Source organism: Chelmon rostratus, chromosome 16 (assembly GCF_017976325.1).
Source record: "Chelmon rostratus isolate fCheRos1 chromosome 16, fCheRos1.pri, whole genome shotgun sequence".
Classification (NCBI taxonomy): Eukaryota; Metazoa; Chordata; class Actinopteri; order Chaetodontiformes; family Chaetodontidae; genus Chelmon; species Chelmon rostratus.
In genome coordinates this window covers 15,404,320-15,420,621 of record NC_055673.1, presented here as the reverse complement: position 1 = coordinate 15,420,621, position 16,302 = coordinate 15,404,320, and the positions used below count along the sequence as shown (strand labels likewise).

General features: G+C 44.3%; 2 protein-coding genes across 9 annotated transcripts in view; one reads left to right on the top strand and one right to left on the bottom strand.

Annotated features, from left to right (window-relative positions):
* The window catches only part of LOC121619660 (calcium-binding mitochondrial carrier protein Aralar2), a 46,440-nt gene extending 32,672 nt beyond the window's left edge, over nucleotides 1–13,768 (top strand). The window contains exons 14-18 of the mRNA XM_041955504.1: nucleotides 3,330–3,470; nucleotides 7,425–7,563; nucleotides 11,423–11,581; nucleotides 12,270–12,360; nucleotides 13,320–13,768. Coding sequence (XP_041811438.1) covers nucleotides 3,330–3,470; nucleotides 7,425–7,563; nucleotides 11,423–11,581; nucleotides 12,270–12,360; nucleotides 13,320–13,512 — 723 coding nt within the window. The 3' untranslated portion in view covers nucleotides 13,513–13,768. The remainder of the gene's footprint in view (nucleotides 1–3,329; nucleotides 3,471–7,424; nucleotides 7,564–11,422; nucleotides 11,582–12,269; nucleotides 12,361–13,319) is intronic.
* Nucleotides 13,769–15,105: 1,337 nt separating this feature from the next.
* Nucleotides 15,106–16,302, bottom strand: part of LOC121619358 (cytoplasmic dynein 1 intermediate chain 1) — a 48,231-nt gene continuing 47,034 nt past the window's right edge. For all 8 annotated transcript variants that reach the window (XM_041955017.1, XM_041955013.1, XM_041955015.1 and 5 more), the window contains one exon: nucleotides 15,106–15,241. In XM_041955017.1, coding sequence (XP_041810951.1) covers nucleotides 15,131–15,241 — 111 coding nt within the window. In that variant the 3' untranslated portion in view covers nucleotides 15,106–15,130. The remainder of the gene's footprint in view (nucleotides 15,242–16,302) is intronic.

Sequence of the window (16,302 nt, the reverse complement as noted above, 5' to 3'; positions counted from 1 at the left end):
AACACACACACACACTTCCAGGGACAAGACGAAGATTGACAGCGGCTGCTACCTGAGACTCCCCCACCGCTGCTACCACCACAAGTCTGTTACCTGCTCCCCTCCCATCATAGGTTTTGATCAGTGAGCTGTCACAGTCTCCCCGCATTGCATGTACACACACACACACTCACACACAGACTGTGAGTCCACCAAGGCCGGCAGCTTTAGCCTGAGCAAATGAAAGAAGGTCTTTCACTCAACCCTCTTTTGATGCTGGTCACTAAAGCAAAGTATTTCAGGATACACAAGTCATTATGGGTTTAGCTCCACTCAGGCACATTCAATTGACCTTATTAATTCTAGGAATATGTCGGAGAAATGTTTTAGCACGGCACATTTGCTGCATCTTAAATGTAGCGTTCCATTTTGGATAGTGACAAGAAGTGTAGTAAGTACAGGAAAGCAAATGTACTGAAGAAATGTTCCACACGGCACTGGGTGTGAAAAGCAGTGGTTGCCTTTTTTTATATAACCCATATGGATTGAGAAACAGAACTGTAACAGATGCATAGGGAGAGGAGGGGATAAATGTAGAGGAGAGGAGCGTGGATGGATGTATTTTTCCTCTTTTCCTCCGTGAGCCATCGTGACAGCTCCTTTCATCCTGGCTGAGGCCCCGGTGTTAGTGCTGGCACTGCACTCTGCCTGCCACTTTATCTTACACACACACACACACACAGAAGTCGAACCCTGCTGAATCCCTTTTTTAGTGAGGCTCCAGCCACAGCACATGAAATCTGTTTATATCATTTGGTAGCTGTGAAAGTGTTGGTTTGGACCACAGTGTCAGCCTCAGGTCCACAGTCTATAAAGCAAAAGACAGAAAGAGAGAGAGAACGGAGGAGTAGTCGTGTTATATGTTCACTTTCTGTGTCCTAAACTCATGGAAAGCAACTCCTTTATCTGCTCTGATGTGCTGCTTCTCTCCTCTTCTCACCTACCCTTTCCTCTCCTCACCTCCTCCTCTTGCTCCCGCCTCTTTCCCTCTCTAAGCCCCGTGGCTCAGCACCATTAAGCTCCTGTGCAGGTTGCCAGTTTCTAATGATCATTTGGTAAGAATGGCATGCTCCGTTGACTGAGCTGGCCCGATGCTTATCTGGCAGTTACTGGCCTGCATTTTAGGACTTAAGTTACGCAAAATATTTGCTGAGAGGAGGAGCGGGGCAGGACCGAGAGTCAAAATAAAGTAATACTTTGTTTGCGTTCATTGTGAATGTATCACAGTTTGCATGGCTGGTTTAAGTCTTTGTAATAGGTTTCTTATTCAGGCCTGAATTTTAAAAACATTATCAGAGAATGTAATATGCACACACAAACTGCACATGTGGCATGACGGTGTTAAGGACAAATGAGTGTGATTGTTATTTATTGATAGCGGCTAATTCTTTCAGTGGATGCTAATCTGTTGTGTGGCCATAAGTGAGTCGTTGGCATGTGTATTTGTGTTGTGTGTGTGTGTGTGTGGGGGGGTCCTCAAACATTACTAAGCTCTTTCTGCAGCACACACACACATGCATACACACAACCAGGAGCTGTGATGCGTGCATAAGGTGCTGACGTCCCAGGTTTCTAAGGATCACCTTGCCTTGTAATTACCTGGGAATCATGAGAGAGCCGCCAACGCTGTCACTCCATAATCACAACCCTCAACCTCTCCACCTCAACCTCGACCTTCCCTCACTTCTCTTGTTTTGACTACTCCTCTCTCTGTTTCTGTCTCACAATCTTTCTCTCTCTCATTAGCTCACTTTGTTTATTTGCCCGATTCTCTATTTTCTACTCGTCTTCCCCCCCGGCCGGGATGTTCAAAGTTTTCAACATTTTCCACAGTTAAGTAGGAATGTGGGACGGCGGAGTGAACAAAAAGCTCTGCATTGTCGTTCCTTTTATCTCATGTTGTCAGGTCTAATTGTCAGCTCGTCTCTCTGAACAATGTTGTTGTTTACTCTCCTCGAGTAAACAACATCACCATCTCCTCCATCTCCAGTCTCATTAGTATCCAATTGAAGCAGCCAACACTGCTAGGGGCCGGAGCCAATAGCCTCTTAATGCTTGCGCTATTAGCCAGCATGTAATCAACTAGGTTATTTCCATAAAACAAGTCATAAAGAGTTAGCTGTGAGATGTAGCAGCCCTCCTGCTATTCACAGTCTCTCATTGGGTCTGGAAGGGAAGCTGTAGCTCACTATAGAGGCTGCACACACCTTCAATGAGACTATTATGATCTCTGTCTCTCCCTCCTCCCTCTCGTCTCTTATGGGAACACTTAAAACTGAGGGACATTTAAGCAAAAAAAAAAAAGTCCATGCTGCAGATTATCGCTTGATGCTGTCGCATAAGGCAAGCGGCAACAAGCACAATCCGTCATTCATAACGAAGCGAATGAACGAGGGTGAGACAAGGAGAGAAACAACAACAAACAGACCAGGCCTATTTAAGACAGAAACGGCACCATGGCAACCGATTGCTGTCTAATTGCGATGTGCCGCCCTTTTGCGTGTAGCTACAGTAACCACTGGCAACCGTAGCAAGAGGGAGACAATATTAGAGAAGATGAGAGAGATTGTGTGAGGGAAGGTCAGAACAAGAAAATGAGAGAGACAATGCTGGAAAAGAGAGTGAGAATTCAAGGGAAGAAGGAGGACACAGAAGTCAAACAACTTGCCAAATAAAAAAACGATATAAACATTTCTCAGTACCAAGAAGCATTTTGGAAATGCCGTCATGTTCCCTGACTAGACACAGTCGACCATTTGTCTTGCCACAACTCCACCACAGCAGCTACCTCTTATACTTAAAAGCCGAGCCAACCTGAAAGGCACAGAGACCAGTATGAACTTGCTGCAGTGTTGTTGCCCTCCCCTCACAAGTACAGGTTTGAGAGGTTAGAGAGAGAAAGACAAGTACCCGCAGGGTCTGCATGATGAAGACAAACAGCTGACAGACTCGACTGCATCAGCTGGATTTCCCGGTACTCTTCTGTACTCTCCTGCTCTCCACGTGCTGTTTTGCAGCTGCTTCCTGACGCGACACTGTTGTGAAGTTGCATCACTTGATGCAATGGGCCTCAAGCATAATAGTTACATTTTCAATCTTGATTGTATTATAACGGTTGTGTTTTTTCAATTAGTGCAGCATGTTGAAAATGAAGTCTGTCTTCAGTGGAACTCAGACGTTCAAAACTTCATATTAAACAGACTGTTGTGATGTTTAACTCAAGTACCCAATTCATGTCTCTCTTCTTGAAGTCATTCTATTGATTTCTTCTTGTCTCTCTGTTCCTACAGGCCGGTGGCTCCCAGGTGATCTTCACCAACCCTCTGGAGATTGTAAAGATCCGTCTGCAGGTGGCAGGAGAGATCACCACAGGGCCGAGGGTCAGCGCCCTGTCCGTCATCAGGGACCTAGGCTTCTTTGGACTTTACAAGGTGGGAAACGCTGTAGGGATCAGAGTTGCTTGTATGTATGTGTGTGTGTGTGTGTGTGTGTGTGTGTGTGCGTGTGCGTGTGCGTGTGCGTGTGCGTGTGCGTGTGCGTGTGCGTGTGTATATATGTCATGTGTAGCTGATGTAGCTCAGATGCATTTCTCCAACATTATACCACTTATTCATTTGAAATACTACTTCTTTTGCACAAGTAATTACAGTTTCAATGCTTAATTTTACTTCCTCTGACATTTCTTGGTGGCAATTCAGGATTGTTCAATTAATAGATAGTAAGGCTAGCACTTGCATCTTACCAGGCAGCTAGTTTGTGTGAGACAGTGTGCAGAATGAAGATGACTAGGATGGCTACATCATGAATAAAACAGAGTGTGATCATTTGTTAATCCTTTTTGACATATGCTAAACTAAAAACAGTTCAGAAACAATACATTTAATGTTTCACCTCATCGGCGTCATTGATTTTTGGAAATATCTGCTAATTCTGAATTTGATGCAGCAACATGTTTCAAACAAGTTGGGACAGGAGCAACTAAAGACTGGGAAAGTTGTGGAACGCTCCAAAAACACCTGTTTGGATCATTCCACAGGTAAACAGGTTGATTGGTAACAGGTGATAGAATCATGATTGGGTATGAAAGGAGCATCCTGGAAAGGCTTAGTTGTTCAAGCGAGGATGTAGGGAGGTTCACCACTTTGTGAACACATGATTGTGATTGTGATGATAAAGGATGTTACTACATTGGCTCAGGAACACTTTGTAAAACTGTTGTTGGTAAACACAGTTCATTTGCAAATGATTCTGTTTGTATTTGCATTTTATACAGCGTCCCAATCGGCGTTCTACATCAGAGTGTACTGTAAATAAACACAGTAGTCTTAGTCCTCTCTTATATTTGCAGTGGGGTCAGTCAGTATTTTAGTGTTATTCTTGGAATTTAGAGATTCACAGAATTCACTTTTCCTCCATTCCTCTCTACAGTAAAATAAAAATCACCATCATAACTTTAACTGATCGTCAATGCCAAAATCACGTTTGATTTTTGTTGTGTTGTTTAGTGTATTTAGGGTCATAGTATAATTTGTTAATAAGAACTGTGACAACCTCTTGGTCTCCTGCCCCTGCACACACAAACCCACTTTTTCACTTTGTCTCACTCTCGACTAATGTGTAAGCACGTAGCTCGCTAATGTCTGTCCCCGGAGTGAAGGTGGGACATAAATTGGTTTGAATATTCCCTTTGAAATATCAGCCAAGTCATGCCTCTGAATAGGCTGAAGAAATGAACTCTGAGCAGTTAAAATCAGTCCACTACAGCGTATCAGTGAGATGATATTAGACATTAGTCATTGAAGAGATTTCCAGTTTGAGCACAGTTGTCTTTAAATGAGAGGTGAAATTATAGAGGAAGCCCAGGCTCTATTTTATGTGACGCTGAATTCAAGGTAGATTCGTTGCTTCTAGATTAATTGGCAAGTCATTACCAGACGTCCCATATCCATTCTATTGTATTTTCATCATCATCACAATTTCACAACAATCCATTAGTTCTCATTCCTGTTATGACTAAATCAGGTGCAATTTTTCTATTAAATATTGTACAACTATACATATTACCTAACCCCACATCAGCTATCATTTAAATCAACAATTCCATGTGGCCCCCTGTTCAAGAACAAGAAAAGGCCCAATTTATGCTAAAAGCTGTATTTAACCTTAATTGCCATAATTGTTATTTTTCAATTGCACTGGGCTAAAAATTGCAGTGTACTGTTGAACATATTAGAGTTGTGTGATATTATGCACCCAACACATTGTAAAGCTAGCATGAACGATTATAGTGTCAAAAGAGGCTAATATAAAAATATGGTTGCGTTGGTGTTTTAATGAATATTTTCTGTATTTTCATAGTTATAAATGTAATAAACATTATGACTTCTAATGGCAGTCTGTTTGTACCAGTGACGGGGCACTGACACAGTATTCCTTGGATGCTACCGGTTAGACCGAAAAGAAATCAGTGAACAAGCTGCGGCTACGGCTAACGTTAGCAGTTAAACTGGCTGGATGGGGACATTAGCCCTCGGGGTGAAACAGAGCATGTCTAATTAAATTACATAAATAAGTCCTAATGGAGCTTGGCAGGGGAGATTCTGCTTCAACTGTAAACACAATCAACTGTGAAAATGTCAATCTCATACCTGCGGTTGTATTAATTTACAAGTAAGATGATGGCACTTGTTCTGAGTAGTGAACTATTTTTCAATGAGGATCTAGCCTTCTTAGACTGGACTTTTTTAATAGTCTGTTTATTATTTACGCTGGACCTCATCACACCACGTTTCCCAGGTTTCTCTGTGCTGTTTTCTATGTCTGCTCATGTGACCACCTGTCAGCACTGACAACTTCCATTTAAACCTTTCGTTTCTGTTAGCAAAGCTGTAATAGAGTGTGGAGCCTCCCCTTGTCTCTGTCTACCTGCCCTAATTTATGGCTCTGGTGGAGTGTGTGTGTCCATATAGCTTCTGTCTCCATTCAGCCGTCTGTGAGAATGCTGCTCACTGCTGCATTCCCCGTATGAGCGTGTGTAAATGTGTGCATGCTCGTGCACATGCCTCATTGTGTCCTGGTCCATGCATAGAGAGGAGACAAAGTGCATTGAGAAAGCAGTAGCGGTGTTGGTGGTGGAGGGGAGGTGGGGAGGAGACGAGCTCCAGCCTGCAAGCCCCAGACGGGCTGGCTCCGGAGGGGCTGCACCCAGGCACAGAGCTGCCTTTGTCAGGGTAATTATCCTGACGCTCACCCTCTGCTGGTGGAGCTACTACTTGGTAGGGTGGCTAACGCACTAGCGCCACCATTCATCACTGGAGGAAAGTTGTCAGTGTAGGAATATCAACCCAGAAGACATTTCATGTTTATGAACTTATTGTGTTTACGTTTCTATTTGCATACATCGGAGGCATTTTCCTGCTCAACTAAGTAATTTAATCGCATCTCAGTGTTTAAATCTTCTACGTACCCACACACACTCTCTCGGCTGCTGCTCAGCCAGTGCATTACCCGGCCCAGCACCATTACCCTGATATTAAGGCTTCTTGTCCCAGTCCCTGTGATGCTGCTTGTCTGTCCTGCCTTGATAGAATCTCCCAGCTTTCAGCGGCCGCTCGGGCCCCAGCCAGCCGGCAGGAGGGACAGGCAGACAAGAAGTGCCTGAGGAAAGAGAGGGAAAGAGATAGCCCAGGTATCTGCCAATCCTCTCTCTGTGTGTGTGTCTCTGTGTGTAGGAACCAAAGGATTATCCCATAGGAGTTAAATGAAGCCTGTCCAAAACAGGGAGACCCTGCCCAGCTCTTTAAACACCTTCTGTTGACTGTAGTTGCTGTATCAAAAAGGTGGCAGCGGGCCAGCAGCCTTGAAATACAGCAGGAAACTCAATAGGCTTGATGATATAGTGTTGTTTACACTGGCAGACAAGGAGTCATCTTCGTCAGCCAGTCTGTCTTTCTCTGCTTTTCCCACTCTTTTTTTTTTTTTTTCTGTCAGCTTTGCTTGTGGATCTGCCTCCCTCACCTGCTGCTGAGGACACCGATCGTTTGCATATGGAGAGACGTCAGTCTGACGCAGTTCGCAGTTGATATCGCAGTTGATATTTCACTGTGCCGTAAGGAGTCTTTTGGAAGTAATTTTTTTTTGCACTAACGTCAGTTGACGCTTGAATAGCTGGTCTGTTGATGTTATATATCGCAGCTGGAAAAAAAAAGATCCATCTTAAGAGGCCTGAGCCAGAAGTCAAGGTGTGAATCCCCCGAGCCCCATCACTCTTTCCCTGCTCTGCTTTCTGTTTATCCTTGCCTTTGTTTTCCTCTTTCTGAGAGTTTAACTCTTAACCCCAATATGAGCTGTAACATCTCATTTTCCCTCTGATTGTCTTTCGCTAGGGTTCCAAGGCTTGTTTCCTGAGGGACATCCCCTTCTCAGCCATCTACTTCCCCTGCTACGCCCACATCAAGGCTTACCTCTCTGAAGAGGATGGACGGATAGGGCCAGCTAAAATGCTGTTTGCTGGAGCGCTAGCAGGTAAAATACTTCCATCCCTTCAGCTTTTATACTTCAACAAAAAAGTCAAAAAGTACTACCAAGATCACATCAGCAAAAAACTACCTGCAGGGTCCTTGATTAAAATTCAAAAGCATTTATGTGTGTATTCTAGGTAGCTGTTCTTAGAAACATACTGTTTATGTTCACAAGAGTAAGAAGAAACGAAAGCAGGAACATTGTCATTTTCCTCCTATTTTTTGTCTTTGTATGTAGTAAATATGAACATGCATGTTATTTTATTCTGAATCTGGCACTATTGAGACTTAATGTAGCCACCTTCATTTCTCTACCATAATTGCCATGCTATGGTCATTCCACTGTAGACATTGAGCAGGCCCTATAAAATATATGAGTGCAACAATAAATAAAAAGTATTTTGAGCAGTGCGAATGAGCTGTCTTAGTCACTGCCACTTTAGCTGCCAGATGCTACGCTATGTTCACCAGCTAGTCGCTAACTGCGTCTGTCTGCTGTTTGTAGTGTCATTTTTATAACTTTATAACTATTTTGCTTCCTGCTGAGGCCTAAACAACCCTGATGATAGCGGTTAAAGGCAACTGAAACAGCAACGTTGTGGGTCGTAAAACCAAAACAATGAGCTGAAAGACATTAAAACACTTCATAGAATTGAGGGGAGCGGCAGAGTTCATGCTCTGTGGCTTTATCGCTAAGAGCAACCCCTTTCACTCACAAGTAGGCCCATTAATATAAAGATATTGATAATAGCAGCTTTAAAATAGAATGTAAGTTTTGAGTCTCCTCTGGTGATACTTTGCTCAAGATCTTTACTCTAGACAACAAACAGGGAAAGTCACTCAAATCTGTCACAACATAACACATCACTAGCTGTCTTCACTGTTAGTATGAGTGGATCTCATGATGCCAGGTGCAGCTATTTGACATGCAGTTTCTTTACAGTTCATTTGTTTGGACTTTACAGTCCTATGTTGCATGTTAGAATATGTCCTGAAATATTTCCCCTTTCATAGTGAGCCAGAACGCTTTGGTCCCTGAGGTAACGTGCAGAGCACTGATGCATGTGCAATGAGATCTTTGGTCAGATCCAGTTTGAGCAAAGCGTGAGAGCAGGTCCCACTCTGCACTCACCTCGGACCTCCGCAGGCCTGCAGTAACAGTAGCAGAGCTCAGCGTTTGGAAGCCAGGCAGCCTCTGACCGCAGGCTCCATGGCGGTAGCTGCTAATTAGAGCGCTGCTCAGTGATTGGGGACTGGGGTTTTGGAGCTCTGCAGCAGGGAAGCGCCTCAGATGCCTGCCAACCATGCCGGCAAGGAGGCTTTCCAGTCCCAATAATGTTGTACATGCACATACGCACATGAAGGCAAACATGCCTTCGCATACTTTATGCATGTTCACCCTGCAAGAATGTATGCAGTCCTGTCTGTAGGTTAGTCATAACAGTGAGGCAACAGCCACCGATGACTGAACAACTTTATCCTCGATCAATCCAAAGCTGACTTTTAATATTGGCTCCATCCCTAAAGAAAACACTAATAACAGACCAGCACTCCCCCGCCAAGTTAAAAGACTTTAGAACATTTGCATATAAGTTTGTTTTGAATCCTCAGAGATGTGTCAGCAGCACTTTTTTTTTTCTTGACGCAGAAGCACAGCACAACATGGAAAAATCATAAATCCTGCCTCCCTCCTCCATTTTTACTCTGGTTTCTCACCACAAGACTGGCAGCCATGGCCCACAGACTCCGAGCCGAAACGAGCCTCATGATTTCTTTATTTTTTTCGTTACTTCGACACATTTATCATCCTTCTTTCACATATATTTATCAGCGGTCACAGCATTCTGGCAATTAGTGTTTTACAGTCAGCACAGGAAATTGAATTACACGCGCAGTTTGCTCAGCATTATTTAGCTGGGCATTACTCTGGTCTGTGAAGAACATGGTGTTGGCCATCTCTAACTCGCATTAGCGCCGCATGTGAGAAAGAGTTATGGAGGGATTTTTTGGCCTCATTTGCTGCGGGGCGTTAGGAATATCCGTGTTGTTCAGTCCGACTGTTCGTCAATATCCTGACAACCACTGGCCAGGCCACCGTGAGACTTGGCAATACTCTGGAGTATTCACCTCCAGAGAAAGATTTCTAATATTTCTGATGAACCCCTGAAATCACTTAAGCACGGCAGCCAAACAATCGTTTTCATTTTAGTCATGAACAGCTGAAAGAAGTAATGCATCAAGAAGTGCAGGGAATGATAAGGAAGACCGCTAGCTAGCAAACATGAATGTAAACAATACACAATTTGAAGTGTTTTGAAAAGTCAGCTTTGCAGTATTTCATGAGGAAGGAAATGCACTCAAACACGATGCATGATGGTGACTCACACTGAGTGCAAACTGTGTTTGTTTACATTAACTCAATATGTTCGTGTTGGCTGTTTCTCAGACAAAACCTTTGAAGACGCCAGACATTTTTTGGACATTATGTTTTCTTATTGTAATATTGTCTGCTAATAATGCTAGTTTAGTCTATTCTGTACACTAGAGATCTGTTGCATGTCTGTCCAGTGTGGAAGAAAGATCCCTATGGGGAGTCTTTCTTATCCAGGTCAAGGGTTGAATGATTGAGGTGTCAGATGCTGTGCAGGTTAAGCCTGATTTGTTATATGTGGTTGTATTGATAAAAACAACATTATATTCACAAAACATCAATTAATTATGAAGAGAAAGTAATACTTTCAGGCTTAGGTAATACTGTACTTTTTCTCTTCTCTCCTCTTTCTCTCCCCTCCTTCTCTCCTTTCCTCTCCTCTCCCCCTCATCCCATCCCCTCTCCTCTTCTCCCCTCCCTTCCTCTCCTTTCGTCTTCCTGTTCCTCTCCTCTCCCCCTCATCCCCTCTCCTCTTCTCCCCTCCCCTCCTCTCCTTTCCTCTTCCTGTTCCTCTCCTCTCCTTTCCTCTCCTCTCCTCTTCTTCTTCCTTTCCTCTCGTTTCCTCTTGTTTCCTCTTCTTTCCTTTCCCCTCCTCTCCTCTACTTTCCCTCTTCTTATTCCTCTCCTCCCCTCTCCTCTTCTTCTTCCTTTCCTCTTGTTTCCTCTCCTCTCCTCTCCTCTCCTCCCCTCTTCTCTTCTTCTTCCTCTTCTCCCCTCTCCCCCTCCTCCCCCTTCTCCCCTCCTCAGTTCAGTGCAGGTGGTCAGTCTCCACCGGGTGCCAGTCTGCTACCTAATGCTGAGTTGATTAGGCTTGCTGAATAGCTCGTTTGGCCGTTACAAAAACCAAGAAGTCAGAGTAAATCGTCAAGAGGGCAGTTGATGGTAATGACCGAGCCATCAATGATTGAGTCCATTCATGGCTGAAGTGGCTGGAGAGGGGGTTTTGCAGTCACTCCCTTCAGTCAGCCAGTCACTTTCTCCGGCACACGGGGCACAGTGTGCATTGCTCTCATTACTGCCCATTGTCTGGCCCCTTTCAAACGCCTGTAAGAAAAGTGGGAACGAGAGGAAAGGGAGAAAAAAGGTAGAGATTAAATAATGGCTTCGCTGGTGGTATGGATTGGTTGATGGTGAAGTGATAGGAACTGGCCCCTACTTGTGTATAGTGTATGTATGCGGCAGACTTGCTGCAAGATGGTCAAGATCCAAGATGACGTGTTTTAAAGAGGGAACAAAGAACGCTGAAACCACTCTATCAGATGCAGTTATGGTGAATCGCAAGTTTTCATTCGCTGCCTGACGGCTGCTTTCTACAATCTCATTTGTTTGGGACTGATTTTTAAATCCGACCTTATTTAGAATCAAACAGATCGACTGTTTAAAAAAAAAAAACGTCACACCACGAAACGTCTTTTTGCATTCCCCTTCCCAGGCATGCCAGCGGCCTCTCTGGTGACCCCAGCCGACGTGATCAAGACCAGGCTACAGGTGGCAGCACGTGCCGGTCAGACCACCTACAGCGGCCTGGTGGACTGTTTCTGGAAGATTCTCAGAGAAGAGGGACCCCGGGCTTTCTGGAAAGGAGCTGGAGGTAATGTTCGCTGGGGTTAATGTCTAATTCAGCCCCTAGTCTGTCTCTCTGGCTGCATAAGGTCCAATCACAGATTAAGGAAACGGCAATAAAATACTGTGCTCTTTATTGGATAATAACTTTAGTAGTAGATTAACAATACAGACATTTACATTGATGTCTTACATTTACGTACACTAGATAAAGAATTCCACTTTGTTTAGTCATATTTTGTAGGTATGGATGATGCCTAAAGACGGAGTTGGCTGCTCACATATTAACATGCAAATTAGCCAGTTCCTTTGAAAAAGCCTGACACGTGAGGAACAAATCTCTTCATCAGGATAAACTTAAGCATTTCTTTTCTGTTTTCTGCTTTTCGGTGCACAATTTATTCAAGATCTTTCACATAAACATGTTATTTGAAAGTATGTAGAAGAATCCTGTTTATTTTTATTTGCTTTTTAATGTGTGTATCTGTTCTAAGTATCTATTGTTTCTCATTGTTTTAATACTACAGTTATGATGGAATCCATGATAGCCAGTTTAATTATTGTTATTTTGCTAGATTGATATAAATAGAGATGACAACCGGCAATAACGTCATTAACTGGAGCCTCGGACTTCATCGTGTTCTGAAACCAAGCCTCAATAAATCGCTTGTGTCTGTGTGAGTAGAAAATCAACACATTTCTGCTCCTTCCTGCAGCTCGTGTGTTCAGATCGTCGCCTCAGTTTGGAGTGACCTTGGTGACCTATGAACTCCTGCAGCGCTGGTTCTATATCGACTTCGGAGGACAGTAAGTCTCATTCTCTCTTACTAACCTTCCAACAGGCTTTGGTCCGTGTTTTACTCTATCGCTACTCTGATTACAGAACTCTACACCACCCCTCCCCCCCAATCTACCAGTGAAACAATGTAAACACAGATATTTCTTCCTGCTGCAGAGTATTCCGGCTGGATCATCCCGTTAGCAGAGAGCATGTCCCTCCAGAACAATAGGGTTAATTTCAGTAGCAGCTCTACCAGAGAAAGAAATGCCACAAGAGCAGAAATAATTCCTGTGCACATTAGCTGACACGCTGGAGCCCTCACTCAAAGCCCGGGATGTAACCATTTTCTCAAACTGGCGTGTTTTAGCGCACAGTGATCAGGGCAGGCAGCAGCCGCTTGACTCGTGCACGTACTTCCTCCACTTCTGAGGCTGAAGCGAGCTCATTTTCCTCCTCAAAATAGATCTCCCTCTCAGGAATCATTCACACTGGCTGAGAGAAATGCTTCTTTTAATGGACAGCTGTGCCGCACATGCGTGTGCTCGCCGGATGGCTCGTGAGTTCTGCACGCAGCCGCCTCTCCCAGAGACGGCGAAGCAAAATCAGATGTGTTGTGATTTCGAGCGAGTCGACGTGTGCTCCTGCGCCGTCCGCGCTGGCAGCGATTCACAAAGCTCGCTGCTGAATCGATGAGGGATTTGATTTACGTCTGTGTTTATGTCGAACCGATCCATTTTCTATTAAGATGTTTATTTCTGTGGTGAACAGTGTTGAATATGATAATATTAATGAATGATGATAATGAGACTCCTGTCTGTGCACGCTGCCTTTCTCCCTGGCTTGGTTAAAATAACATCTTGCGCTGTGTTTATGTTGTTAAACACTCTCACTCTACCACTCCTCACCTTCTTCCTCCTTTATTCAACTCTCTCGCTGCGCCTCCGGCTTCCTCCCCCGTCTCTTTTTCCCTCTCTCCTCACCGCAGAAAGCCGGCTGGCTCCGAGCCCACCCCCAAGTCTCGGATCAGCCTGCCGGCGCCCAACCCCGACCACATCGGAGGCTTCAGGTTGGCCGTGGCCACGTTCGCTGGCATCGAGAGCAAGTTTGGACTCCATCTCCCACGCTACACGGTGGCGACGGCAGCAGCGCAGGCGGCGGCGGCCCCCTCCACCCCCTGAACCTCCCCGGGTTGGGGGGGGTAAGTGAAAGAGAGGGCCTGAATGTTTTTCAGCACTCCAAGTCATTGTTTGTAGTATTTTAAGTTATTTATTTATAATTTGTCTTGTAATCATACATGTGTGATAGATTTTTATGCAACTATATGGATCAGAGAATCTGATTGAAATTTATTTGTAGGGCTCGCACAGTATTTATTTTACCTTCGATTGACATTGTATAGAACTGTGTTATAACCTGGTTTAGTTTTTCATCCAGTTGAGCTGGTACAGTGTATGAACACAGGCAGTAGAAGGGCTCGCAGAGTTTAATCGCACCTTAACTGCTTGCTTTTTGTGGAAATATCAAAAACGACATCCAGTTGCAGCTTTTTTCCAGTGTCTTCCTCTTGTTGCTTTCTAATCAAAAGCACATCCTTCATATGATCACATAGCTGGCTAAAAAACGCTGATCAGAAATGTGGCACTTCTGTACATACGAGAAATCCAGAGACATATTTTCATACCTATACAGCTATTTTGGTCCTGAGTTGCTCTGTGTGCTGATTTGATCAAATGTTTCCACAAGTATACGACCAAAAAGTACTTGAATGTAAAGACACAGTGTAACATACTCCATGTTTACTGTTGTAAGATGTTTGTTTCAGGTCTAAATGTAAGCATAGTGTGAATATCTGAGAGACAGTTGGCGCTGGCTGCACTTGTGTGGTGTGTCACGACCGAGTATTTAAGCTTGTACAGAGAATGTAGGAGTTACATATGGTGTGTAATAATCGTGCCTTACTGTACGTATGGCAGCAACATGTGTACTGAGAGTAAAGAGACACTTATATTAGTAAACTGAATGTATGCTGGAGTTTTCATTGTCATCCCCAGTTGAACGCTGCGAGGAAAACGCAAGACAGCAGTTCATCAGCTACGCTTTAATAGTAAACATAGCAGGTTTCACAGCGAGCACTCTGCGTTACAATATACCTCTTGATAATTGTTACAGTGCATTAAAGAATATACAGTTGTTGCTCTCGTTCAGAACAGAAGACAAAGTGCCAATACCACACATGATTGAGCTTCTCACGCCCTGAAACACTGACATAAAGCAGCCACAAAGCCCCACGTGTGAAAACATCACCATAAAAACTCCCACGTTTATGCATCTGGAATATTTCAGGAATGTGTCGCATGCAGGCGTAATACAGAGAAAAGAAGCACGGCATAAAGTGAACGTGACATTTTGTAAACAATACATGACCAGTCTATGGACCCTGCTTTATTTTTACGGTAGTGCAAAGCATTGTTACAGTACACATATCTTCATAAGGCTATAAGACTGCCACTTTGTATATACTGTAGGCTCACGAGTTGCAAGCAACACATCACCTTAAATCGTCGAACAAATAAATAAGGGTGGACAAATCAGTAGAGGTCGACGGTTTACCCATTAACAGACAGTCTGCATTTACAGGAGCGTAAATGCAAAAATACAATAAAAGCGTGGCCTTGTTTGGACCAGACAGAAACTGTACATAAAGAAACAAAAGAAAAGTGAGTGCACATGCTACAGTGACTCCAACGAAAGCACACCCGGCCTCTGATTCCCTCCGCTTTGGTTTGGAGTCCTGCTCTATGAAGCCAGCTCCATAGGCCCCTCCTCCTCACCGTCCGCCCGGTTAGCACGGATCTCCATCAGGGTGCGAGCGAAGCGCCCCCAGTCATCAGTGTGAGCCACCGACAGCTGTGGGAAACGTCAGACAAACACAGGTACGCGACGTTAAGAGCTGGGCCGACACATCTGCACGGTGTGTATACACCACATCTGGATGTTAGCAGCTCTATACATGGGCACAACAACGCTTTGAGCTCCTTACTAAAAGGCACACAATGACTGTTAATTAACGTCTAGCTGGTGTAATATTTATCTTAGCTATCTGACATATCTGAGGCTGATGTGAATGTTGTCACTTTTGCTGTTTTTTGGTCAGAGATGGCTGAAGTTATTACAATTTATCCTGCAGAGAGAACATGAATGTGTTTCATGGCAATGATCCAATAGTTGTAAAGACATTTCACTCAAAAACACAGTCTTCCTCATAGTGATGTGAGAGGAAGTCAGGTTCACCAAACTCATTAGGATTCACCCTCTGGAGACCATAAATATCTATAAAAAAAAAACAAACAAACAAAAATGGAACAATCCATTAAGAAGTTGTTTAGGTATTCCAGTCTCGGGATTGTAACATCAGACTGACATCGTCATCCCTACAGACATGCTGCTAGCATGGCTGAACGCTCGTATGAACTGCACTGACCATGGGGCTAATTCGAGATGTCAAACTGAACACTGCTCCTCTTCAAGCGCCTCCTCTGGAGCCGTGCACTGCGGCAGCCAGAATGAGTGGGACAGAAGCCGCGGCCGCCACCCAAGCTGTCTGTAACCGCTGTGCAAGGCCAGGCTGTAATTAAACAGGAACCAGGAGGAGGGAGGCAGCCATTTTGGACCCCCCCAACCCCCCCACAGAGCCGGGCTGGCCGCAGCAGGGGGCTCTGCCAGAACATCGTGTATATGGGGCCGGAGTGACTTCGGTGTTTGCAGTATTTTAACAGACTACAAGAAGCTCAAGTGTCAAAGAAGCACTGCTGGATTCTGTATTGTGAGGCTTTGAAAAGCTGCGGGTCCAAAACATTTTCACGTCATGGAGCAGCGTTAAGCCACTGACCATGATCGGCTACAGTTTTGTCTCATGGAAGCCATCTCAAAGACTTATGTTTTATGATTTGGACTTTCCGCACAGAGCA